At 49.1% G+C, this 24,253-nt stretch overlaps 7 protein-coding genes across 8 annotated transcripts in view; 6 read left to right on the top strand and 1 right to left on the bottom strand.

The window, feature by feature from the left end:
• Nucleotides 1–764, bottom strand: part of LOC128271159 (cilia- and flagella-associated protein 91-like) — a 2,748-nt gene extending 1,984 nt beyond the window's left edge. Inside the window, exon 1 of the mRNA XM_053008599.1 lies at nt 4–764. Within this exon, the coding sequence (XP_052864559.1) occupies nt 4–764 (761 nt within the window). The remainder of the gene's footprint in view (nt 1–3) is intronic.
• A 1,299-nt stretch (nt 765–2,063) lies between these two features.
• On the top strand, nt 2,064–2,849 carry LOC128271158 (ninjurin-B-like). The gene is made up of 2 exons (XM_053008597.1): nt 2,064–2,480; nt 2,619–2,849. Exons 1-2 carry the CDS (start codon nt 2,064–2,066, stop codon nt 2,739–2,741), a joined length of 540 nt encoding a protein of 179 aa, XP_052864557.1. The 3' UTR covers nt 2,742–2,849.
• A 205-nt stretch (nt 2,850–3,054) lies between these two features.
• Nucleotides 3,055–3,617, top strand: LOC128271157 (uncharacterized). Its single transcript, XM_053008596.1, has 2 exons — nt 3,055–3,393; nt 3,453–3,617. Exons 1-2 carry the CDS (start codon nt 3,073–3,075, stop codon nt 3,615–3,617), a joined length of 486 nt encoding a protein of 161 aa, XP_052864556.1. The 5' UTR covers nt 3,055–3,072.
• Nucleotides 3,618–3,946: 329 nt separating this feature from the next.
• Nucleotides 3,947–4,641, top strand: LOC128271156 (uncharacterized). Its single transcript, XM_053008595.1, has 2 exons — nt 3,947–4,420; nt 4,522–4,641. The coding sequence occupies exons 1-2, from the start codon at nt 3,947–3,949 to the stop codon at nt 4,639–4,641; spliced, it is 594 nt and encodes a 197-aa protein (XP_052864555.1).
• Nucleotides 4,642–5,601: 960 nt separating this feature from the next.
• LOC128271154 (uncharacterized) lies at nt 5,602–6,437 on the top strand. The gene is made up of 2 exons (XM_053008594.1): nt 5,602–6,174; nt 6,237–6,437. Exons 1-2 carry the CDS (start codon nt 5,632–5,634, stop codon nt 6,435–6,437), a joined length of 744 nt encoding a protein of 247 aa, XP_052864554.1. The 5' UTR covers nt 5,602–5,631.
• A 340-nt stretch (nt 6,438–6,777) lies between these two features.
• Nucleotides 6,778–9,594, top strand: LOC128271848 (elongation factor Ts, mitochondrial). Of its 2 annotated transcripts, XM_053009512.1 has the most exons (3): nt 6,778–6,882; nt 8,463–9,046; nt 9,115–9,594. In XM_053009512.1, the coding sequence occupies exons 2-3, from the start codon at nt 8,479–8,481 to the stop codon at nt 9,483–9,485; spliced, it is 939 nt and encodes a 312-aa protein (XP_052865472.1). In that variant the 5' UTR covers nt 6,778–6,882; nt 8,463–8,478; the 3' UTR covers nt 9,486–9,594. The 2 variants fall into 2 exon arrangements, with proteins under 2 accessions (XP_052865472.1, XP_052865473.1); XM_053009513.1 differs by lacking the exons at nt 8,463–9,046; nt 9,115–9,594 and adding an exon at nt 7,185–8,322 and having other exon boundaries at nt 6,806–6,882.
• A 6,715-nt stretch (nt 9,595–16,309) lies between these two features.
• Nucleotides 16,310–24,146, top strand: LOC128271431 (villin-like protein quail). Its single transcript, XM_053008965.1, has 5 exons — nt 16,310–16,342; nt 21,218–21,427; nt 21,503–21,711; nt 21,784–23,638; nt 23,717–24,146. The coding sequence occupies exons 1-5, from the start codon at nt 16,310–16,312 to the stop codon at nt 24,047–24,049; spliced, it is 2,640 nt and encodes an 879-aa protein (XP_052864925.1). The 3' UTR covers nt 24,050–24,146.
• Nucleotides 24,147–24,253: the final 107 nt, after the last annotated feature.

Here is a 24,253-nt window from a genome sequence, read left to right as displayed (position 1 = left end):
TACCAGCGCAGCAGCTGGTAGCGGTCAATCTGCCGCTCGCGGGCGACCCACTCTTCCCACTCGAAGATCTGCAACATCAGCTTCTGCTGGCGCCATTCGTCGACCGAGTCGCAACTCCCGAGCGCATACTCCCAGGTCCGTTTGCGTCGAGCCCGCTCCACGATCTCGACCTCGTTCACACCCGGATAGCGCGTATGCTGCAGCATCTCCGCTACGTACACGATCTCGGCCGCCGGCATTACGTTCTCCTTCAGCACGGCCGTCGGCATCCAGGGTTGCGTTTGGGCCGACGATTCGCGGTACATCGTCTGCGAGGCTACCTCCTTAAAACGGGGCTGATCCTGACCCTCCTGATCGTAGCCATCGCACCCGCAGTACTCTTCTTCCACACTATCGGCCACGTACCGGACGTTGCAACCCGTTTCGCCGACATTCGGGTGACAGAAGAACTTGGGTCTCTCGGCACCGAGCACTTTCGAGGTATCGGAACCACCAACTCCCGGATGGTGAAGCCGCAGAGGGGACACGTGCACTTCCGGGAAGTACGGTAACGGGTTGCGGTGCATGACGTAGTGGTTGCGCGTCAACCGTGGCAACTCGCTAAACATCGACTGGTACACCGGGAAGATTCCGATCGGGGCAGAGCGCGCGAGGGCAGCGTGGTTCGCACGGCACACGTCCTTCCGGTCGGAGGCCACATACAGTGGGTCGTAGATGTGGTCAAAGGCCCGCGACGGGCCCACCATGTGGCTGCGGTACGTCATGATCCCAAGGACGGAGCACTCCAATCACCAAAAGAATTCAGGAGAAACAATGTTGTGGATAGATAAGAATTCCTTCACACTACCGACGAGACCCGATGTAAATTCCGATACACTCTAGACGAGAGGCGAGAACAACTGATTTTTCATTCCGAAAGTAGCCTTCGCTTTGGTTGCTTGATTTGATCGATAAAAGCAAACAAACGGTCACGTTTGCTTCGGCACCATGGTAACGGTTTGGGACTTTGTTGTCAAACTGCACACACCGGTAGCCAGCTCAGCAACACGTGTTTCGCCGGTGCAACAGGTTGCTTCGATACAAAGGGTTCAAAATCAGCTGATGTGATTATGATTTTCTAATTGCTTGCACGAAAAGAACTCTCCGTACCTGGCTAACGGATTTAAGTTACGTATGCTTGAAAATATGCCAACCATAACGATGACGTCATTTTGTTCTATATGCCAACCAATGCACCCACCGGTGCGTGGCAAAGTTGTTCTTCCCTGACGAGAGGAAATAAAATTCCCCTTCATTGGGCATCGAAGCATACGAAAAAATTCCCCACGTCGCGAGCATAAATAAACGCACACATCGCACACATCGCACACAGACGAGCCGCAAAGGAATGTTCATTACTTTCCGCGTAGATAGTAAATGGCAAGCGAGTGAAACATCGTCGAGTGTAATGCACAATTACTCGGTCGGTTCCAGCTCTACCCGAGTGCGTAGTGCGTGGAACCATTTCTCAGAGATCCATCAGTGCGCTTATCGGAAGCTGGCCGTCGTTGGGCCACTCTGTCCGTAGTCGCCATCGAGGCCACATCGCTAGAACTGTAAACATATTTCCAATTAAAAACATCGAATACGGGAGACCGATGTTTCTGCCACAACCACAACTCGGCCCACGCTTCTCTGTTCCTGCGGTTGCTGATAACAGAACGCGCGCGTATCAAGAACGACTACAATTAGCACGACGAACCACGCGTGCAAAAAGAGCCTCAAACTGGGACTATTTTCTCCGTGAAGCTGTGGTGCGACAGTTTTACTTTCGCTACGACCAGTCGGTACCTAGCGGTCACAGCTATCGGGTGTGCGTAATTCGTGGCGGGAAATTGAACGTGTGGTAATGTGAAGTGATAGAGAGATGAGATAGGTTTGTGAGAAAAAGCACAATACAATTGAAAAGGGTCTGTTCTCATCGAACGATCGGCAGTCAGTGCTAATCGTGTGCGATCGTTGAACCAGGTTTGAAAAGTACAGTTCAAACGCTATCGACAGCAGTCGATTAGTCGCAGTGAATAATGACAGAGAATAATCGATCAACCTCGGCGATCGACATACCGCCGGCGGGCGAAGGTGCCGGTGACTCATTGCTGAGTAGCGTCATCGGAACGAGAGATCAACGCTCCAGTTCTCTGGTCAACTCTAAGGCCACCGACGCGATGGAGCTAAGCTACATTCTAGAAAGTGGCAGCAGCCGTTCCGAAGTGGATGGCCGCGGTCGACGGACTCGCGCAAATCAAACCCAAACCTACGACATTCACAAGGGAATTGCCGAGAGTGCGATGGACATTTCGCTCCTGACGGCCAACGCCAACCAGCTTCGGTTACTCGTAACTTACAACGAAAAATCCAGCACTTACATTGCTTGCATTGCACTGGTCATCACCTCACTTGTGCTTCAAATTGTTGTCGCGAGTGGTGTGATTATTATTAAGGTAAGGTTCCGATCAGAAGGATAATGTTTACAATTATGTGTAATTTTCGTTTGTGCTTCGTTGTGTTTTGGTTTGCCTTTTTTCGGTACCCTTTTCGGTATCCTTCATCAGTCCCACGTTTTCTTTTGTTTTTTACAGAGCCATCCAAAATCAAAGCCCAGCCAATGGATCCATCGGCTAAAGATTGGCACCTCGATACTTGTGACCATCATCACTGTCATCAATATTTTAGTGGCATCCCTGGTAATAACCAACAAATAGTCTTGGCTTACACGTGACCGTTACACGTAAACGAACCATGACTATAAAAAACCCCATGCAACACAAAATCACTGCGGCAACCCAAAGCTAAGCTTGTTGTAGCAGCCAGTGATTACTTGCAACTGAGCTTGAAGCTTCTTGCAGCCTCGCAGCTGATGCCACGAATAGCGTTAACTTCGACTTTAGAATTAAGGTCACTTCCGGACCGATAAGTGGAAGCCGTTTGCTTCATTGCACTACGCAAGGTACTAAGACCGCACTAACCGCGGTTCGGCTCACGCGGTCAGCGATTCGCGATTTCATTCAACTTCAAGTCCGCAAGCAGCGCATCATGACCACGAACGCTTACAGAATGCGTGATAGCAACGGTAATCTTTACACTGGCCAGCTGGAGACGAGAAGTTCGGAAAGCAACGGAGCACCATCGGATGAGCCATCGGAGTACTTCCTGGCACTGAGTTACACCGGCTACGACTTCTTCCGAAGTGTCGTCGAGATAGCGCTCACCATTTCGTTTCTGGCGGCGAATAGCAATCTGCTGCGATTGCTGGTGAGCTTCAAGGAAACGGAAACGTTTATCGCCAGCGAAGCACTGGTAACGATCTCGATCCTACTGCAGATCCTCGTGGGAATCGCTATTGTCACAATCACGGTAAGTAATCGTTGATTACAAAGCAACTTTTTTTTATTTCGCTGAATATCTTACAACAGCAGGTGAACGATCCCAGCCGGTGCGTGAAGATGAAAGCATTTGCCGTAACCGGTGCGATTCTGATCGCGCTAATCAACCTTATGATACCGTTCATTATCAATGTTGAACACTCGAGGATCGATCTCGGTTCGATCTATCGAAGCTACGCGGGAGCTGGATTGTGATGCCGAATAGCGTTCACAAGAAGTGTTTCAGTGTAAAATTTGTGTGTAAATAAACTTTAAACTGTAACGGAGCAGAGTCATAGACCCAATTAACGTCGATGTTTCCATGTTACTGTTTTGCTTCTCTCACGCGGTGCAATGATGTTCATACCTCACGCATGGTTGGCCAGACCAACGGCTAGTTGCAGCAGTAACCTTGCCACCGCTCTGGAGTATGCGAGCCCTTGGTATGCGAGCTATAATAGCCCTACGCTTCGATGGGCCAGATTTCAGACGTTCGTGAGCCTTACTGTGCGTCGGGTGCGTTTCGCGAGATAACTGTAACAAAAATGACCAGACCGGAGTCTTATCCCAGTCCGGTACGCGGTGAACGAGTGTCCCGTTTCGAGAAACCGCGCCATTACGTAGAACAATCTTCCAACCGCGGCGTGCGTATCTTCACCGGCGAAGAGAAGCAACCGAAAGTGTTCTGCAATCCGGTGATATACGATCAAGATTCAGTACGTCGCCAACCGTACCAGGAGAACGATTGGGAAGACAACGAACGATCACCGAACCGGGCAACAGATCGGGCCACCAACTCTTCCGGCTCGGATAGTGGAGGAACTTACGACGTGCGCCGTTCGGTGTTGGAGAATGCCCTCAACATTGCGTTCCTGGCGGCCAATTCCAACCAGCTGCGTCTAGTGACGACGACCGAAGTGGATCGACAGGACACTACCACCTATCAGGCACTGCTGGGGCTGCTAGTAGTGTCACTGATACTCCAAATTCTTAACTGCGTTGCAATGCTGATTATGTCGGTTAGTGCCGCTCAGAATTCCGGACATTCCGGCAAACCGTAGCATAGGAAGGTCAGTGTCATGGGTTATACGATTTCTTTTCTGCTTCCTACTATTTGCAGACACACGCTTCCCAACGCTGGCCTCTACTGCGAACCTTGGCCTGCATCGTTGCTACCGTGATTGCGCTACTCAATTTGGCTGTAATAACTGTGCTCAACATGCTACTGGAAACGGACTGAGCACTAGTTTAAATAATTTGGGAATGAAACCGTGTGACTTATATTTAGTAAGCGATCACCGAGTGTTCTTGAGTGCCTTCTGTAACATGTTTACGTGAGTGAAACATGACTCATCTCGTATGGAATACCATGCAGGAATTGTAAAAATTTATCACGAATGAAACAAAATAAACTCGAGGATAGCGAGGATAATAATGTTACCAATAATATTTAATTATAATAAAACTATAACGTGATTTTCTTCCAAAAGTTGAATTTTTTTATATTTTTTTGGTTCATTTAAAGAATAATAATACAATCCGAATATTATCCAATCATTGATAATATTTTAAAGGCAAGAGTTTCGTTGGACACTTTACGAGAATTACTTAATCTCTTACTTATGTTTAATCCCTTTTTTGTTAATAGGCAGAAATGCGTAAATGACCATTAATTTACGATGTTTAAAATAAAATCAACACATTTACATTTTCAATAAAAAAAACACATCAGGATTAATTTGATCCTTTCAAGGTGATAAAACCTGATATGAAATTCATATTCAAATCAAGAACAGATCAATAAGTGTTCAATCGTTCGTAAAATTGCAATCGTTTATAAAAGCGGTGGTCCTTCCGGGTTTTTAACACGAACAACACGGTTTGGCGTTCATATCAGTTAGCAACAATTAATAGACGTCCTCCATGTTCCCAGTCTCTTGTAGGTCATTGTTGATCAAGTGCATCGATGATCTCCACGTGCGATAGCTACGTTTGCTGCAGTTCGCTCGCAAACGGCGCAAAGAGCAGTACAGTGCTCCACAGATCAGAAAAGTCTGGCGTAGGGTTTCCATAAATACATGGAAGGAAAGGGAAACTCTATCTTTGGCTTGATTAACGGTACTTGGAGACTGGTTTTATTGTGTTCCTGTGTTGCACAATTTTGATTCTTCTATTTTCTTCACGTTGCGAAGGCTACGGTCTCGGTACGATCCCATTTTTAATCAGTGCAATGAGTTATCGTGAAAATGAGAAGCCGATTGATCTTCCCATTGTGTACCGTCACAATGCAGTACCGTCCAATGCAGTCGCTGGTGGCCGCAGAACCAATATAGCTCGCAGTTATCCACTTTTTGGAAAAAGCAAAAGTGACCTCGATTTGGCCAGTGCAAAATTCGAGTACAATCCGAACGGAGAATCAACCTCAAGTGAAAACACGGTGACTTCGCTTTTGGCTTTCAACAATACCGATAATCCGACAGCAATTGATACACCCCCGCGACCACCGCCTCTGCCTCCTAAACCTATCACCGTCACTGGCCTTTTTGAAACGGATAACGGACGCCGGGCGTCTTCAATCACCCCTTCGTACGACATTTCCAAAGGAATCGCCGAGAGTGCGATGGACATTTCGCTCCTGACGGCAAACGCTAACCAGTTGCGATTGCTCATAACTTACAACCAGGGTTCCAAGACTTACGTCGCTTGTATCACATTCGTAATAATGTCCCTCGTCCTACAAATGATGGTAGCGATTTCCATGATTGTAGTTTCAGTACGTGTTTAACAACAACTATGGATCAGCAGTTTTTAAGCTCTGTTTATTGTTATTTACAGCTCACGAAACCCCAAAAGGACGATCCCAGACGGCAGAGGGTTAAAATCATTACATCAGTCGGTGTAGCGATCATCACTATGATCAATATCCTTGTAGCTTCGTTGGTTGTTGCAGAACAACCTCCCAATGCTATCGTAGCGACTTCCGGCAACGTTATCGGCATGCTGACCAACGTTAGTGTAACGGATGCGGCTAACTAACGATCACGGCAAACAATGTTGGCCTTGATCGACTCATTTTGTGTTGCACTTAGAACTTAATGATTTGTTTTATTAATTTGGCTTTGATTATTGGTGCTTTTGAACGAATTATTTGGTAACGCACGCATACATTAATCGTTCTTAATATTGATTTTGAATAAAATACGTAAAAGCAAACCATGGCAATATTTTTTCCTCTCATGAGACATAATCAGGCAACGTATTTTGTTTCAAATACATTCGAATTCCTTAACAATAACAAGACCCTTCTGCTACACTACGCCCTACGACTTTGCGCAATTGACGTTTCATCTTGACAGCTGTCAAAGGGAAAGAGTCATTCTGCGAGTGTGTGTGATTGCGAAAGAGTTGAAACTGCGTTCCGTGAATTTCCGTACACACTTCGAATACGTTCCATTTTCGTTTAGAAAAACACGCAGAAAAGGTAAGCCGCCCGATAATCGACGACTCTTAGAGTTCCACCTACCGTTTCGTATGTAACGGGACTGTCGAAAGCGCCTACCAACCGATTTATGTGCCCGGCAAATGGCCTTCTTGCTCTGACATGATGTAATAACATTCAATGATCCGGCAAAGGCGCTGGACAAACGGAAGCATAATAAAAGAGTCGAAAACATAAGCCACACTTTCGACGAATGAACCGTGCTTCTTAGTAAACCCGAGAATAACATAAACGCTGCCACGTCGTCACATCGTGATCACTAATTCCGGTCCGGTCTGTTTCAGATTGCCTGGCCATTGGTGGGGTCTGGTTATTGATGAATGAGAATATACCTCAATTCAGATTACCCGCTTGATCGTTTGGCCGCTAGCAAACATGAGCGAACCGATCGTGGTGATACTGTCGGTGGACCAGACCGTCAAACCGGAATCGATAGTGGAAAAGATTCGTAAACAGCCAAACGATCAGAACCAATCGGTGCTCTCCGATCCACCGGCCACCACTACCTATCGGTATCATATTCACACGAAATACTACGACACGGATGTGCTGCTCTATCCGCACGATTCAGCCGCCACGACCACACTTCCTAGTGCAATACTGAAACGGACCGAAGGAATATTGATCTATTTCGATGCGCACGATCGAACGTTTCTCGAGCGGCTGCCGGCGTACGGTGCTTTCGTGCAGCAGCAAAAGATCGAATTTGGTATCCTGCTGTGCACGGCGCTGTTGGAAAGCGAGTCCGAAGGGTTAACGTACGGCGAGGCGAAGCAACTCTTCACCGTGCTCGATGTGATAGAGCTAGAACCGAGCGCGGATGATGACGATGAAGTGCCAGCTGGCGAAGCGATCGGTGTGGACGAGCTGATACAGGCGATGCACAATCACATTTGGTCGAACGTGAAAATGCACCGAGGGAATCGATTGACGGCTGCCGTAGAAGAATCATCATCACCTCACGATGACGGTGTTGGCGATGCCGCCGATGTACAAGGTCCAGTTTGCGACGAAGAGGAGCGTATGCTCGAGGCCGCTCTGACTGGGTTCGAGAAGCTGTTGACGGAAGTGCGAAACTTCCAGCCCAACACAACCTCCTGGAGCCGAAACGAGCGGCTCGCGTACGCACAGGAGCTGGCAGAAATGTTCGACAACTTGGTCGAGGACGACGATTAGCGACGGCCTACATGAGTGGATCGTTCGTTAGGACCTAAGGACCATCGCTCGCGGTGCGCATTTGGGATGACCGTTGTCCTACACCTACTTCTTTAAAAGACTTTCGCTTCTTACGGAACGCAACGTTTGTTCCGCGTGGCCAATCTCGGCCCACCACCTGTGTTATGCTGACCGGCCGGCTGTTAACAGTGGATTTATTTACGAAGATGTAGGGTACCAGAAGAAAGATTATGCAAAAAAACAAGATTAACATACTTATATTACGATAATATAGCCCTCTAATGCTACCGAACTAAAACAATAGTGGCGTTTCCGTGGGGAGCAACTGTGATCTCATTTCGATCCGATGTACTTTATATAAGTTTCTTTCGATTGTCTTGTTGCAGTCCTCTTCCAGGAACAATGCTGTTCCGTTACACACAGCGCCTCGTTCAAGCGCACACCGGATTGATCCGGCACTTCGCAACCGCCGAAAAGAGTGCTCTGGCGGCGCTGCGTAAAAAGACTGGCTACACGTTCGCCAACTGCAAAAAAGCTCTTGAGCTCCACGGTAATGATCCTGCAAAGGCCGAGCAGTGGCTCCGGGAGCAGGCCCAGGCCATGGGTTGGTCGAAGGCAACCAAGCTCGAGGGCCGCAGCACGGCCCAGGGTTTGATCGGAGTGCTAGTGCAGCGTAACGCCGGTGCTATGGTGGAGGTGAACTGTGAGACCGATTTTGTAGCACGCAATTCCAGCTTCCAGCGGTTCGTTCAAATAGCATCAGCTGCCTGTGTGCGTCATCTGGAGCATGTGGAGCCTGATGCAAATCTCACGAAGGTGGGCCTGAATGGAGAAGCGTTGAAACAGATCGTCCTGGAAGACGGCAAAACTCTTGGCGATCACTTGGCACTGGTAATCGGGATGGTTGGTGAGAATGCTACGCTAAACCGTGCCATCTGCTATAAAGCTCCGGAGAACATAGAATTGACAGGTATTCGCCCAGAAAGGTATTGATTATCCTTCAACAAGCTCATAACATACATTCCATTATTCCTCCAGGTTATGTACATCCCGCTCCGAACGATGAGACACCTGCCGATGTTCCGCTGGTCGGCAAGTACGGCAGCTTGGTGGCATTTCGAGCGGAGCAATCCGCTTCTGAGGAAAACGATAGCACACAGGTGGCCCGTAAGATTTGCCAACACATTGTCGGTATGAAGCCAGAACGGATCGGAGAGCGCGGCAAGGATGAACCGGCTGCCGATAAGGACGACGAAACGTGTATGATCCATCAGGAATATCTTGTCGATCCGAACTTCACTGTCGGTGAGGTGTTGGAAGCCAGCAGTTTGCAGATCGTCGATTTCCAGCGATTCGAGTGTGGCGAGAAGGGTAAAGCGGACGATCAGGGCGTTCAAGCGGTCAACTAGTGAGGCAACGATTACGGTTACCTAGTCACCAATGAATTCATTTCATTCACGTTAACAACACGTGCTTCTCCGCGGGACAACATCGCACCGATTTGAATAAAACGCGAGTTTCCCCATCCGTCGGTGCTTTTGCTTTCTGCTGAAACATCTCATTTGCATCCGAAAACCCTAATATTCTGGCGAACCTGTGCTCGTCGTTAAATAACCACCTGCCAATGACCGACCTTGGGTTTTTTCGACCAAATTCCGCCTACATTTTTCATCCCCGTTTTGTAAAAAGCTCAGAAAAAACTCATTTTCGAAATGTAACCACAGCTGTTAACGTATTCTGTTCGGTGCAACCGCGTTGCTCGAATAGCCCATGGAAAAACGGGGTGAAAATGTGTCCCAGTGAAATCTGCCCTGAAAGATCACGGTGGCCCCTGGGTGGGTGTAAAATGCATACAAAAAAAAAGCTCTACCCATTTGCAGATATTCGTACGAGGGGGAAAAGCCCTCCCGGGAGCTACGGTCCGTCGGGCACGTGTGGGGCGCCCGTTTACGAATCTCTCCGCGCTCGATAAGCGATCGGTTTTTTTATCTTCTTGCCACGGGGGAACGGAATTCGAAAAGTGATAAATGTGCGAACAGCAACCGAGATCGTGGAGGGTTGAGGCGAAACATACGGGCTGTGAAAGCAAAATCAAGCAAACGTTTTCCTAAACCAATGAAGTTGTTTCGATATTCGCAACAGTCACCGCTCATGGTGCGTAAAACGTCGCTCTACTTTTACCACACACTGTGCTACGCAGACATGCTCTGCGGTCTCTGCATATGAGAAGCCAGGCGATCGGACCGTTTTTTGCTGCCCAACGGATCGTCGGAGCTGTGGAATCGGTCCTGTTAATCGGTTGATCATGCTCTCAGTTCGCGCCAAAGAATCAACGGAACGGTACGGTTTTTGCTCTGGCACCCGCAAACGTTACGTTGGACACTAAACAAACAAAGTGATCTCATTTTTTATCACAGTGTGTAAACTCATTCAATGGCCACACCATCGATCAAGCCAATTGACACGCGCTGATCGTTAATCGATTATGTGCGCTATCGATTCGATCCGATCGTTGATGACGTTGCGTACTGGACAAAGTGTGCCGCAATTGAAATAGCCAGTGCGTGTGTTGTGATCTTCCCATCGACTGGGTGACAAACGACGGTGGAAACGGTTCGAAGAAACATTTTCCACCCAGACGCAGCCGTGTCGCAATGGTGCACCCGTTTTTAAGTAGAACGGGAATAAAGTAAACATCGTGGAGTGGCATGCGAAAGGCCACCGCATCTGTGGTCCGCCAGCGGACGGATGATTGTTTGCACTGTCGGTTGTCACCGGCACGTACTGCAAGCACTACGGCAACGCGTACGCCAGGCCAAGCCCTCTCGTAGAGCCATCGCCCAACCAACTCCGGTCAACAATAGGGCTGCTCCGGATCGGTCCCAGGCAGAGGCAGGGTTACGGATGTAGCAGCAGGGTGAACCCACCCTGAGGCCAATTGGTTTAGCGAAGCCCACCACGCCACACATTCGGTGTGTATGGGGACAGCGCGACTTCGCCATTCATCCAAAAAGCCAGAACCCAACGGCTCACTCGCGAGTTGTCGCGCGTGACGCTCGGAATCGCACGGCGCAGTCGTTTTCCGTGCACCAAGCGCGATTAGTCGAAAGTGAAATTCGGTTCCCGACGGACCGTTGAACTGATCGCGCGGTTGTACTTACGGCAACCGACTAACGATCGATGGTTAGCTCGCGTTTGCCCTGTGAAGTTTTACTCGTGTCGTGTGACTGTGACAATTTTGGGCGAACGAACGGCGATGAAAGAACTGTAGCAGTGAAAGATCCTACGCTAAAGGGTAAACGTTTAATCTTTAATCGGAGTTCATCAAAATGAGAAAACACTCACCTAAGGTAAGTAAAAACCATAGCCAAATTAGCTTGTTTTCAAACATTTTAATTCAATTGAATGAAGTTGACGTTATACTAGCTTTAGTGATGAGGCATGAACTATAATGTGCAAAGCAAAGTGTTAATTTGATAGAAAAAGAAGCGAAAACCATCTGGTGGTACATTCATTTGCATCCTCACCGCACGCACGTTACCGACCCAGGCCACAGCAGCATAACTGCTTGATGACATCGCATGATGGTGCTTCTTCTCGGTATTTATGTGGATCTGTTTCTACTCCAACGCACCGAGGGGACTATACTATGCAGATGTCTGCCTGACCGCGACGTGCTACCGCCAGCCAAACAATAAATTACCATTATTTGTCAGGCCCTATCTGCTCCCTTTACTGCTGCACAACTTCCGGTGACATCGTTCTAGTTCCCGCCGTGGAGCGCACCTCAAACACGACGTTCTGGTTTGAATGGCAAAAAATTGTCCACTCGCCCGTGTGCTGGTTGGTAGCCAACCCTGGGAACGTCGATTGCTGGGAAACCCAAAAATGCTTCCGAAACGCCAAACTTGTCTCCGGGGCACCATTGTTGGCCAATAGCCTGATGGTTCGGAGGCCCGGTGGATCGGAGCAATAATAACAACGACCCACGCCCGCAGCAAGAACCCAATGTAGCGACGGTGCTGTTAATATTTTCGGTAAGGTAGATTAAAAACTCGTCATGATGTTGCCAGCATTTTGGTATGTGTGGGTTCCGCTGGCGGGCTTTCATATATTGAAAAGGTCTCGAATGGTTGTTGCATATTTATATGGGCGGAAAAGGATAGGAGCCTTAAACAGAATCTATCGCATCGATACTATGCATTTCTATGAGCTGAAAACTGCCAAGAGCATAGAAACTGGGGAAGAATCAATGAGGACATAATTATGCAATTACGTACTCTGCAACGCTCTTGCAGCACCAAATTTGCCCAATCTGCACACTCTGCTGGATGCCAATTGTGATGAGATGGTGCCACAAACCACCTTCGTTCCCAAAAGAACGAAACTCGAATGTACCGTCCCGAAGGGCTGGCTTACCAAATCCGTGATCAAGCAATCATCAGCGGTCCCTTCGCCTCGTATCGTCTGCGTTGCGATCACTCGGCAGTACGTGAAGAGGCCTACGAGAAAACGATGCTCGACTTCAACCATGAGCCACACGAACGAGCCAGGAAAAGCTTACACGGCGTTCCAAAACTATAATTTGTGTTCCGTTGTTTGTAGCCCGAGTTCGTTTGTTTCATGCTGGGGTCTCGCTGGCTGTCGCTAGTAATCGCTCACCTTCCGACGGGGGGTCGGCCGTCGGGCCCATGTTTATCGCTAGGGGCACATACACAGCAAGACCACAAACGCCCCAGACGCGGTTGCGCTCGCCGTTCGCGCCGTGTGGTTGAAGATGGTACACGCGGAAAATTGCACAAACAAACGCCAGACGGAAAGGTCAACCGGCGCTACGCTTGGCACGATGCCAACAGCTGGTGCGAAAGCAAGGGGAAAAAACGGAGAATCTTTCCACCGAGCAAGTCTCGAGGGGCAAACGTGCATTGGCAACGAATGAGGATTCGATCGACGGCTCGGTTGGATCGTCCGCAAAAGGTGATGAACCGTGAAACGAAATGAGCCTCAAAGTGTTGACAGGCGCATCCTCAAATAATCGTGCTGCTCGGCGGAAAACTCGGTCCAAAAACTACCGGTGAAGACAATGATGGGTACCAAAACACCTAGTGAAACAACAAATGACTTCAACCAAGAAAAGCTGTGGCAGACGACGAACCTGAAGCGGACGGAATGCTTTGAGTGATCGTCGATCTGCAAAAAAGAAAACAACGTATGACCCTGGTTCCCGGAGGGCTTCTAGTACTAAAAAACACAGTTTAGATCAACAATTCTAATGCGGATTTAAATTTGCTGTGTTAACCTTTGGTAACTTGACACATGATGCACAACATTTGCTGATCGTTGCACGTTATCAGTTTATGTCTGCATGGAATATCTAGAACAAGTAACATCACTGATCAGTAATGAAGTCAACCAACAAACGATGTATGCCTGAGAAAATTTCTCCCATCAGCATCTTTATCGAGCATTATTTCTTCCCCCTACAAAATCATAATTTTCACGTTTCTGCAATTTCATTCCGCCGCATTAGCATTAGTAACGCTTTTCTCTATGTTGGCATATTTATTTTTTCGTTAATCACAATTGGCAATTGGACTCTAAGTACAAAAAAGCCTAATGCGCGTTCGATTCGTCTCGCACTGGGTAACATATAAAATAAATTTACTTTTCTATTATCAGATTTGCAACGCTTTCGTGTAATTGCAACTCGGTGTATGGTCAACTTCGAGGGCCCTCGTCGGCCAAGCGCTCGCGACGTGGCTAAATTAGCTTACGTTTTAGTGTCCATTTGTTTGACTTCCCATTTCTTGGGGCAGCTTTTTGCTCCGCCATCGGGGAAGCAACCAAAGGTGACACAAAGTCACGCGACGCACCCAACGGAACAACCAAAGGGCAGGAAGTCATCGAAAAACAAATGTAACGGCTGTGGCAGCAAACGATTGTGTACATTTCTGGGGCCGTGACTTTGGGATGCAAGAGAAAAGTGCATTCCGTGTGCCTTTTCTACAATTTCCTTAATTTCGTTCGCACCGCTCGTGCCGTAATTTATCAGTTCGATGCCCACGAAGAATGATCCGGTTTTGTGCCCCATTGTGTTTCCCAAACGGTTGTCGTGGCCGGAAGGTTCTTGAATTATTCGTTCGTCTTGTAAAAACGCGACCCGGCGCACCACTAGATTCCCTTTTGATTCATCCCCTCTGTCTCTGTCTGCCGATGGCGTACCCGACGGACGTTAAATCTTACCCACCAACGATCGAAAAGCAATAGTCTTTCGAAGGCAGCGAACCAGGGCAATCAAATCGAATTATTTACGGTTCATTACTCAATCAATATCCAACTTGGCGGCGAATGTCGCGGCTCGGAATGGAAGAGTTCGAATGCGACTTCAAGCCTCCGTTTGTTCGATTTAAACCAAGGGTTGAAGTAGAAATGGGTTAAACAATAGATCGCTCCCCATCCGTGGGCAGAGCACAGCAATAAACAGGAAAAAGCGGGACAAACGATGATCACGGTTTGTCGCCGCTTGAACAATAGCGAAAACCCAAGCGCTGCTAATCGGCTTGTTTCGTGTTCAACATATTTCAGCGGACGTTGTGCGGGCCCCCCAGATTAAGGGGTCGCAGTCTATCAATTAAGATTTATTTCCGTTTCGGTTTCTTTTCCGTTCGAAACACCATTTTCTCCCGACAAATGATGAGAAACATAACTTCGTGAAGGTTGACTTATAATTAGAAAGTAACAAATGATTCTTTCTCTTGTTAGACCCAATGAACAGGGTCAATTAATTCCCCAAACACTAGTTGACTTAAAATAAAACACTACAAATTGGCGTAGCAAGTATCACCTAGTGGCGCTGTAAAGTTTTCTTTGGAAACTTGAATTTTGTTGGTTTTAACTTCACAAGTGGAACAATTTTTCCGCCAAAGAAAAAAGCTTCCCGCAACACCTTTTCGATATGTTTGACGAATAATCTCAATTTTCCCCACATCGAAGCGATGATTTCAATTATCTGACCCTTTCTCTTTTATTCTCAATTGAAAAATCAATTCATTCACTTCGACGGCCCGAGCTGGGAGAAAACTTCCCCCATGGCCTCGGCGTGTGCGAATTAAGGAGAGAAAATTGCAACGATTACATACACCCTTAGGTGCGCCCCAAGCATAAGAAAGCATAAAAAATTGAACCAACCGCAGCCGATCCCGTAACACACCCGTCGGGGGTGAAGATGCACTCGGCAAACCCTTCATTATTTGCCTATCGATCGTGACGGTACTTCAAACAGGCTCTCGCCATCGCTGAATCGAACCATCGAGGATCGTCATCATTATTATGACATATATTGGCACCGAAAGGGTGATTCAGACGCAAAACGTCCCCGCCCTACTCGGAACTCGGATACGGTGGTCTGCCCAAGGGGGCCTGCCTCGGGCACAGGAACACTGGCTAACCGCAAGCCCGGAAATCTATCTCAGTCGTCCGTTTCGTCCGGCGGTAGATCGTTTTTTTTCTTCACTCCTCTTTCGCTAGGCCCGCCACTCGGCCGGTGAACCCGAAACACTCCGAAGCGAATCCAGCATTTCCCTGCATGCGCTTCTGGCCCGTGTGGTTTCTGAGGCCGGCAGCCAGCACTTCGCCTCATTCCGTGGCGATCGCTCGATGCGAAACGTTCGTCGCTTGCGAGCGCGCAAGTCGTTTGTGTTGTCGCACGCCAGCCAGTTCTTCCCCGCTTTTCGTTCCGCGTTTTCGCTTCCGACACATTTCGATAGAAACAATTACACTTAATTGTTTTGTACCTCGGCAGGTGCGTGTGTGTGTCTGTGCGCGTAGTTTAGAAAGAAAGAAAAATAACGAATGTGCTTAGGCGGACGAAACGTAAAGTGAAGGCTGAAGAAGAACAAAAAAGCATAGGATTTTTTTGCAACATAACACGCTCGGTGTGCGTCAAATGGGCGAAACAAATGTGATTCTGTGATAATATTTTCCATCGCCATCCTTTTTGCGTTTGGTTTTTTTTTACGTGCGTGGGCAAAGGGCAAGGAACTGTGCTCGCTGCCGCCGTGCTTGCTGTGCTGAGGTTGTGAAACCGACGACCGGACGACTCACGAAGCACGATCCGTCGAAACTCGTCAACTTAATCGTGATAATTATTGGTTAAACGCCGTTTGCCAGGCAACTGGGAAAGCATTTTACTTTAAGCATTTTACTGTGTGAATTGGAAACTGGGAGCGCCACCATGCAGATACTAGACATAAACCAGAAGGACTACGTACGTACCTTACTTCTCTTTCTCTCTTCCTTATTTGTACTCTCTATGCTTAAGGTCTAATCGTACTGTAGATCACAAAACAGCTCGTAGATCACAAATCGCTAATCAATCAGCACACGAATGTTATCTTAGGCCAAGTACTAGTGACGCAAAATATTACGCCACACCGTAGATGAACAGCGCAAGCATAAAATTATGTTTCACCATTATTGACGCCGAGGAAGTGCAACGCAGCGTGGCCGCGGTGTTTAAGTTTGAGCCCTGTAAACGAGGAAACGTTTCCGGGTGTTGAAACGGCACACCGGTCGTGGCCTGGACTGGATAAAGCCTGTTTTTTTTATTATTGTTATTTTTTAGTCGCTGTTTGAGGTCTTTTTTCTTCCGAAGAGTTTACGACGGACATTACCGTTGGTTGCCGCGGCCACCGTTCGACAGCCAAGCCCGAGCACAGATATCGTGTAATGAGCCTTCTGCCCGCTCGGCTTTACCTTTCGCGAGCGGAAACCACTTCCATACTGCACTTCCTTCTTTCTATTGGTGCGTCAATCCGGCGTACCTCCTGGCCGCTAGCCCGCGTACATTCGGTGGCAGAAGGAAACCATAAAATCTTAAGCCCGTTCGGCATGCTCGTTTGCTTGTGGAAGCATAGAGCCTCCGCGAACGGTTTGCCAACCGCAAACGGAGTCTGGCAGCCGGATCGTTACTCGGCTTTTATGATCGCTCGGAGTTTGAAGAAGATTTTACATTCCACCCAATGCACCCCACCTGGCATTGTGTGGCCGTAGCATAAGTAAATGGTTCTGTCGGCACACCCCTAAGCCTTTTGCCTTCTTCCGCTCGATCTGTTCGGACCGTTTCTCTATCCATAATTGTGTGCCCGCGCTGTGGAAAAATATAGTTCCGTCCAAAAGCACAACGACCGAACCGGGCCAGCAGTACCGGGAAGTAATCGAGAAAATAATTAGCAAACCAACCCATTTTATGTGGGGCACTCGCGTTCGTCCGTGCTGCGGTTTGCCATGCCGCGAGCACTGTGCGCGAATGCCGCACCACACTGGAAGTTGATAGATTAGTTTACGAGATAATGCATTTACTCTGTTTATCGCTGCTAACGAATCACGGCTTCTTTCACTTTGCCCACCGAAGGCCAAGCGGTTGGAAAAATCGCGGCCCCAGACCCCAGAAATAAAGCCATTCAGACTCCGTTACACGGTCACCATTTTGTCATTTGCCTCCGCCACGGGGGGGACGGCAAATTGGAAGGGTGGAAAAAATGGCTCGCACAAAAACGGCACGTCCGAACCAACCTCGTAACGGCCAATTTTCTTTCGCCAATCGCCGCCCGATACGCGCTGCCATTATGTTGGTTTTTTGTATAATTTAATCTAGAGGATAATGAAGATCGGACCGATCGGTGGGACGCTGCGTCTCTGCGTATTTTCCTTTTTCTTTACTCAGCTCTCTGGGCCAGGCTTCACTCTCATTCTCCGCACTTCCTGCAGGAAGCGACTATTGGCCGTTTCCTGGCCAGACCGTTACACGAGATGATCTCGCTCGGTGCGTGCTGTATTGCTGCCGTGTTTGGTCCGCGTTTACTTTCCATTGCAATCTTTGGCGAATCCTCTCGCCACGATCCGCCACGATCCCGGCGCTGGTGAAACGGAAAATCGGGGTGCAACATAAATTCAATTAAAAGCATCACCACCACTGGTCCCACCGTGCGGACGTACGGCCGCAACGAATTAATTAACCGAACCATTCCGCTACCCGTTTGAGGTGATCGTTGGCTGGCCCTCGTTGGGCGCTAAAAATCCCAAAAATTCACTTATAACTAGGCCAATTGGAGCAAAAGTTGGCCGTTTATCTTCCCGACAAATGGTTTCACGGTTTATCGGGTGAAATCCCACTCGCCAGATCCGCTGGCGGCTTCCCTTCACTTTCGTCCGCTGAAAGACGGCTCCGTTCGGTGCTGGCGAAAAAAAAACATTTTTATGATCGATCATAATTTGATCGTATTTTTTTCACCCATCATCAGCTTTCGGCGAAATCGATTAGGCGGCTGCGGGGGTGCGGAGGGTTTACAAAACTCACCGATGGAATTAAACTAACGTAAATTTATGAAACGAGCCCTACAGCCTTGCAGTTGTGCATCTCAGCCGTGGAGCCTGTCGAGGGAAAGGCTAACAAGACGTAAAAGGTCTTGGCAGTAAAATGGAAAGAAGTGTAACCCACAAAGCTTCCTAGTACCGACCGCTGGAGCAGGAAACGGGGTAATTATACCGGTACAGTCGGTGCATTCCGTCGGTGCCCATTTGCATCTGCTGGTCGGTGTGACACATGGAAAGCCTTCCGTGATGTTTGAGCGAGAAATCAGCTGTGCAACAGCGATCATCATTATCATCTTGCCCACTCAGCCCCACCCTGGGCCACGGAAGTTTATACTTTCTGTCGATTGTGGCGCACTTTTATGCTAAAACGGTTGCCTCAACTCCGATACCGGAGCAACAGGTCGGCGAAGCACTCCGTCCGGTTTGATCATACCGCCCCGGAGGAGATCGGTGATCGTGAATGCACGAAATGCGCAACGTCAGGTTGCATTGTGTGTTTATTGCTGTGTCTTTTGCATATTTGCCCTGAACGCCGGGTGCGCCTCGAGCCAGCCGTCGCAGCCGTTATTAACGGTTCGCGCACGTCGGAGGCGGATGTCACGGACCGGAAAACATGCCTGCCGTGGGATAGAACCGGGGATAGAAAGAATCTTTTGGTCTATCGCGGGCCAGTGGTGGTCTAAAAATGACAATTGGCATCCACGGAGTGGGTGGTTTTCCATTCCGGAAAATGAGAACCACTTCGACAACAATCACAATTTCTCACCGACACTAACGGGCCCATCCCTCGATCCGCACCCAGACGGATGGTATGTTTTTGCGCTTAAGTCACGCAAAAACGGAATGGGAACCAGAGAGTACACAGGTGTAAATGCACCATAATCGCAGTGATGTGCGTTGCGGCTGGCTGTAAATTAGATGCTCCAGTAATGGGGATGCAGCGAAAGAGTTCATTAAAACGAAACCAAAGCTACTCTGCACGGCCCCCGATGCTCCGGTTTGAATATTACGACGCTGGGCGTTTGTCTTTAATTATAGATTACTGCGAACTCCGAATGAGTTGATTGTTTCGTTGATCGGTACGGCACTATTTTCACTTCATTGTTGTGCCGAAGGATTGTTGATTTATGGTACAAAACGGTGTGGCCCAGCCCAGTTTGGGTAAGAAAGAAAATAATTTACATAAAATTAGTGGGTTCCCCTTAAGGCTTGGGCGTTGATTGAACGGCCCCAAGACCCGAGAATGGCAATAAAACTAAGACATCAATTATGCGTACGCTGCTGGGCCGGAGCAATAGAAACGCACCTTCACTCGCACCAGCCGGCTCAGGTGGAAAGTTGATCTCGATCACGCAATGATGGATGGTGGTGAAACCAGCGGGCCCGAGGCCTCTTAAGGGACGGAAATCGTTTAAAGTTGTACATTACAGTTTGAATGATTCCAAATTTCCATTTCAAGGCTTATTTAAGTCGGAAGATACACTGATTCATCATTAGCGGCGTTCCACACAAGCGATAGCTCCCGTGTCGGTTCGTTTAGGGACGTTAATTTCGTTTGATTCATGAACAATGGGCAAAGCTACTTTATAATGGGGATATTTAAATCTCCTTTTAAAGGTAATTGATAGTAAAATGGCAATGAAAACTCCTTTACGGTCGCTTTTTCGGGAATAAACAATACCTTAGCTAACTGTTCGTGATGGAAGAAGGAGAAGCAGGTTTTGTAATTGACCTCCACGATACATTGTAGAACAATGGGAATTAGAGAAACAGAACACACACGCACGCGATATCTCAGTGACCTACATTGTCCTACAATTACCTGTGACACTCCCATGTATGCTTTTCTGTCCTTCAATCCATCGATCGTACATCCGATCGCACGACCGATCAATAGGAGAACAATGGTGCTCCACAATAATGTGGTATATTTTGTCGATCGTTGCGCAAACAATTGTGCAATCCTCCGGTTGTAACGACAATTAACCATTTCAAAAAATGGCCCCTCCAACGGCTTAGAACTCGCGGCGCGGCACACCCTAGCCACAACCGTAATGCATTGGAGTGTGTTTTGAAGAATGCCGATCGGTTGGTCGGCCTCCCGTGCGCATCCAATGCACATCCGTCACGGAGAACGTCCAGATGGAACAGACCCGATCCGGCATCACAGCCGTGCCGTTTATTTTCGCTTTTCGGGCCACATTCCGAAACCGTCCACACAGTCATTAACCTGAACGCCTCGAGCGGAGTCGAAAGCCCCACATACGCACAAGAAGTAGCTGTTCCCCGGGCGGGAGAGTCTCCCGCTGGAGCAATATGTGGCCACGATTCGTCACGCTGTATCAAATTGATGGATTGGTCGCTTTCGATGCGGTAGTTGTCCAGCTGTCGTGCACGGTATGGCTTCCACTTCCTCCGGTGGGACCCATTTTTTATGGTTTCAAGTTTTTACAAATCGATCCTCCGAAAATCACCGACAAGGCCACCGATTTTCCTCTCCAGCGGAGCGCAACATCGCACGCATTAGCGAGCGCGGGATGTGTGATGAGTTGATGAGACAGCTGCGGAACATCCATTGGCGGCTTACCGGGTGGGGCATAGGTGTCAGAAAATAATCGTCACTTTCCGTACCATTTACCCGGTACAGCCAGCGAAGCGAACGCAGGTTGCGGTAATTCGCGCGCTGAACTATCTTCCGACGGTCCGTGACACTCATCTCATGCTACAAAGTTTTCTTTTACTTAACTTCACCGTATCTCTCCCGCAGGATCAGAAGCGTCCCGTGTACGAGGACATCAAGATTGACACGGCGTTTCGCAAGATCAGCCCACGCTCGATCGGATTCCACATCTGGCGCATCCAGAACGATCACGTGGAAACGCTACCGAAAGACCAGTACGGCACGTTCTACGATGAGTGTGCGTACGTTGTGTACGCGGCGGCGCTGGCCGGGACAGCCTGTGACAAGACCACACTCGTGAGTAACGCCACAACCACCGTGATCAAGATATCCTGCGATGTGATGGATTTGTTGTATCTTGTTTTGCTTCAGAGTCGCGAGATCAAAACTCCCGGTGCCGTCATCGAGCGGAACATTCACTTCTGGCTCGGGGCCAACATTGCCCCCGAACGCTCCAAAGCGGCAGCGTACAAGATCATTGAGCTGGATTTGCATCTCGACCACAAGACCACACAGTTCCGCGAATCGCAAGGAAACGAGGGCATTCGGTTCCTGTCGTACTTCAAGGAGGATGGCATTCTGTAAGTGAGAAGCAGTGTTGAGTGTTGATTGCGGAGCGGATATATTCACCTGCTATTACTTCCCACCGTCAGGGTTCACAGCGGTACCGATCCATCGTCGACTCCTGCTGAACCGAGATTGTATCAGATCAGCGGTAATGCTCCCCTCCGGTGTGTGCAGCAGAAAACGATCAGCTGGCAGTGCTTCAACAGTGGGCAGATCATGCTTCTCCAAACGGCTGGTATCGTTTTCGTATGGATCGGCCGCGTCACAGCGTCAACGGATCGTGTCTTCGGCATAAAGGTGGGCCGACGGCTGAAGGAGCTTCACGGAATCGCGGAGCTAACCATCGTGGACGATGGTTACGAGCAGTCGATGGGTATCGGCCAGAAGGATATCTGGAACGGGTACCTGAGCCTAGCGAAACGGTTCGTCAAGCCAATGCCTCTGAAGCCCTCCACAGCCGATCTGCTGCTAAAGCTGTACCAGTGCGACACGGTGAACGGAGTGTTCCGTGTGGAGCTCGTCAAAACGGGGGCTCTCGAGCAGGCGGATTTGTACGGGCGCGATAGTATCTACATCGTGGATTACTTTCCGCGCTCGATCTGGATCTGGATCGGCCGCAGCTCGCACAAGCAGAACCGAGCGGAAGCGATGCGACACGTCCGAGGCTACGTAATCAAGAAGGGCTACCCGGCAAGTACGCCGGTCGCTCGCGTCATCGATGGACTGGAGCCGTCCGAATTTATCGGCCTCTTTCCAAGCTGGACCAGTGCAGACATCAACGGTAACACCGTCAAGGGAACGTTGTCGGAAAAGTTTGACGCCCTGACGCTAATCCAACGGCCTCGGCTGGCCGCTCGCGTTCAGCTGATTGACGATGGGTGCGGCGACACCACGGTCTATCAGATCGGTGTCGATGAAGTGAAGGAAGTTCCGTCGAAGTACGCCAAAACGTTCTACTCGGGCAACTGCTACGCCGTGCACTATCAGGTGGTACTCAGCACCGACCACTCGAACGGTTCGCTGCCGAACTCGATCCGGAACATTGTGTATCTGTGGTGCGGATTAAATGCTCCTCCGGAGCACCGTACCATCGGAGAAGCGTTCCTGGTGGAGCTGTCTGATCACCTGAAACGCAACGTGGTGCAGGTGCGCATCAGCGAAGGCATGGAGCCGCCCCACTTTCTACAGATCTTCAAGGGGGCCCTGATCGTGCTCAATGCCCAGGATGCGTGTCTCGAGCAGCGCGGCTTGCTAGACATCCGCCAGTACCCGACCAGCTTCGTGCTGAAAGTTGTCGGCAACACGACCTACAGCTGCAAGGCGGTTCAGGTGTCGAGCAAGACGCTCTACTACCCGGAGGATTGCTACATCCTAAAGGCGCCCGACAACGAGGTGTGGATCTGGTGTGGCCAGTATTCGACCGGTGACTCGCGCGAGATGGCCAAATCAATCGCCAGCCACCTGGGCGAGTACAATCTCGTGATGGAGTCGAACGAGACGGACGAGTTCTTTAACTCGGTTGGGGAAAAGTTTCTCATGCAGCTAAAGAAAACGACCGTGGCCGGGAATATTATCGTTCCGACGGCAGTCGGGGGCCAGAGTGTGGCCCAAACGTGGGACCGGGCACTGATTGCGCTGCACCACTGTCAGCTACTACCGGACGACGGTAGTCCCACGTTGCGCCAGATCTTCGCCTTTTCGCAGCACGATCTTCGCCCGGATGGGATCTTTTTGCTCGACGCCGGAAGTATGGTGTACGTGTGGATCGGAGAGCACGCGGCACCGGAGGAAGCAGCCCAGGGTTGGGAGCTAGCGAAACTGCTCATCTCGACACATCCGGTGCAGAGGGATCCGGCGATGCCAATCGCGATGGTACGTCAGGGTGAAGAACCGATCACTTTCGTTGGGTTCTTCGAAACTTGGGACAACAAGTACTTCCAGGTAAGCGACTACACACCAGACGATCGGCCACATGACCCGTATACTGCTCTATTATTAACATTGTGCTCTATCCGATAGACGTGCGTCCTGTACGAACATCTCCGGACGGAGATTGACTATCCGGACGGGGTCGGTGCGGGCCGAAATGGCGCACCCATACCGGCAGCCCGCACGTCCGTGCGGAGCGATGATGGCAGTAGCGATGATTTCGATCGCTACCAAAAGTACCCGTTGGACATGCTACGCGGAGGTGACGCGATCCAGCTGCCGGCCAGTATTAATCCGACGCGGAAGGAGATCCACCTGACACACGACGATTTTGTAACTGTGTTCAGCATGACCTACCACGAGTTTGAGGAACTGCCCAAGTGGAAGCAAGTGCAGCTGAAGAAGCAGCGAAAGTTGTTTTAAATAAGCCGGTGGCATGCGGCCGATACTAACACCTTCCATTCTGTTATGTTTCCGTTTTTTATTATTGTAGAGAACTTTTATTCAGCAAAATACAATAAAGCAACACATTTTGAACTCTGGAAAATGGCGTTTCGATTCGACAATAAAGGATAGAACAAGATATTTTTATTAAAAAAGATTTTTATTTCGATATTCATACGCTTT

This window comes from Anopheles cruzii, chromosome 3, assembly GCF_943734635.1.
Source record: "Anopheles cruzii chromosome 3, idAnoCruzAS_RS32_06, whole genome shotgun sequence".
Classification (NCBI taxonomy): domain Eukaryota; kingdom Metazoa; phylum Arthropoda; class Insecta; order Diptera; family Culicidae; genus Anopheles; species Anopheles cruzii.
This window is presented reverse-complemented; position numbering and strand designations above follow the sequence as displayed.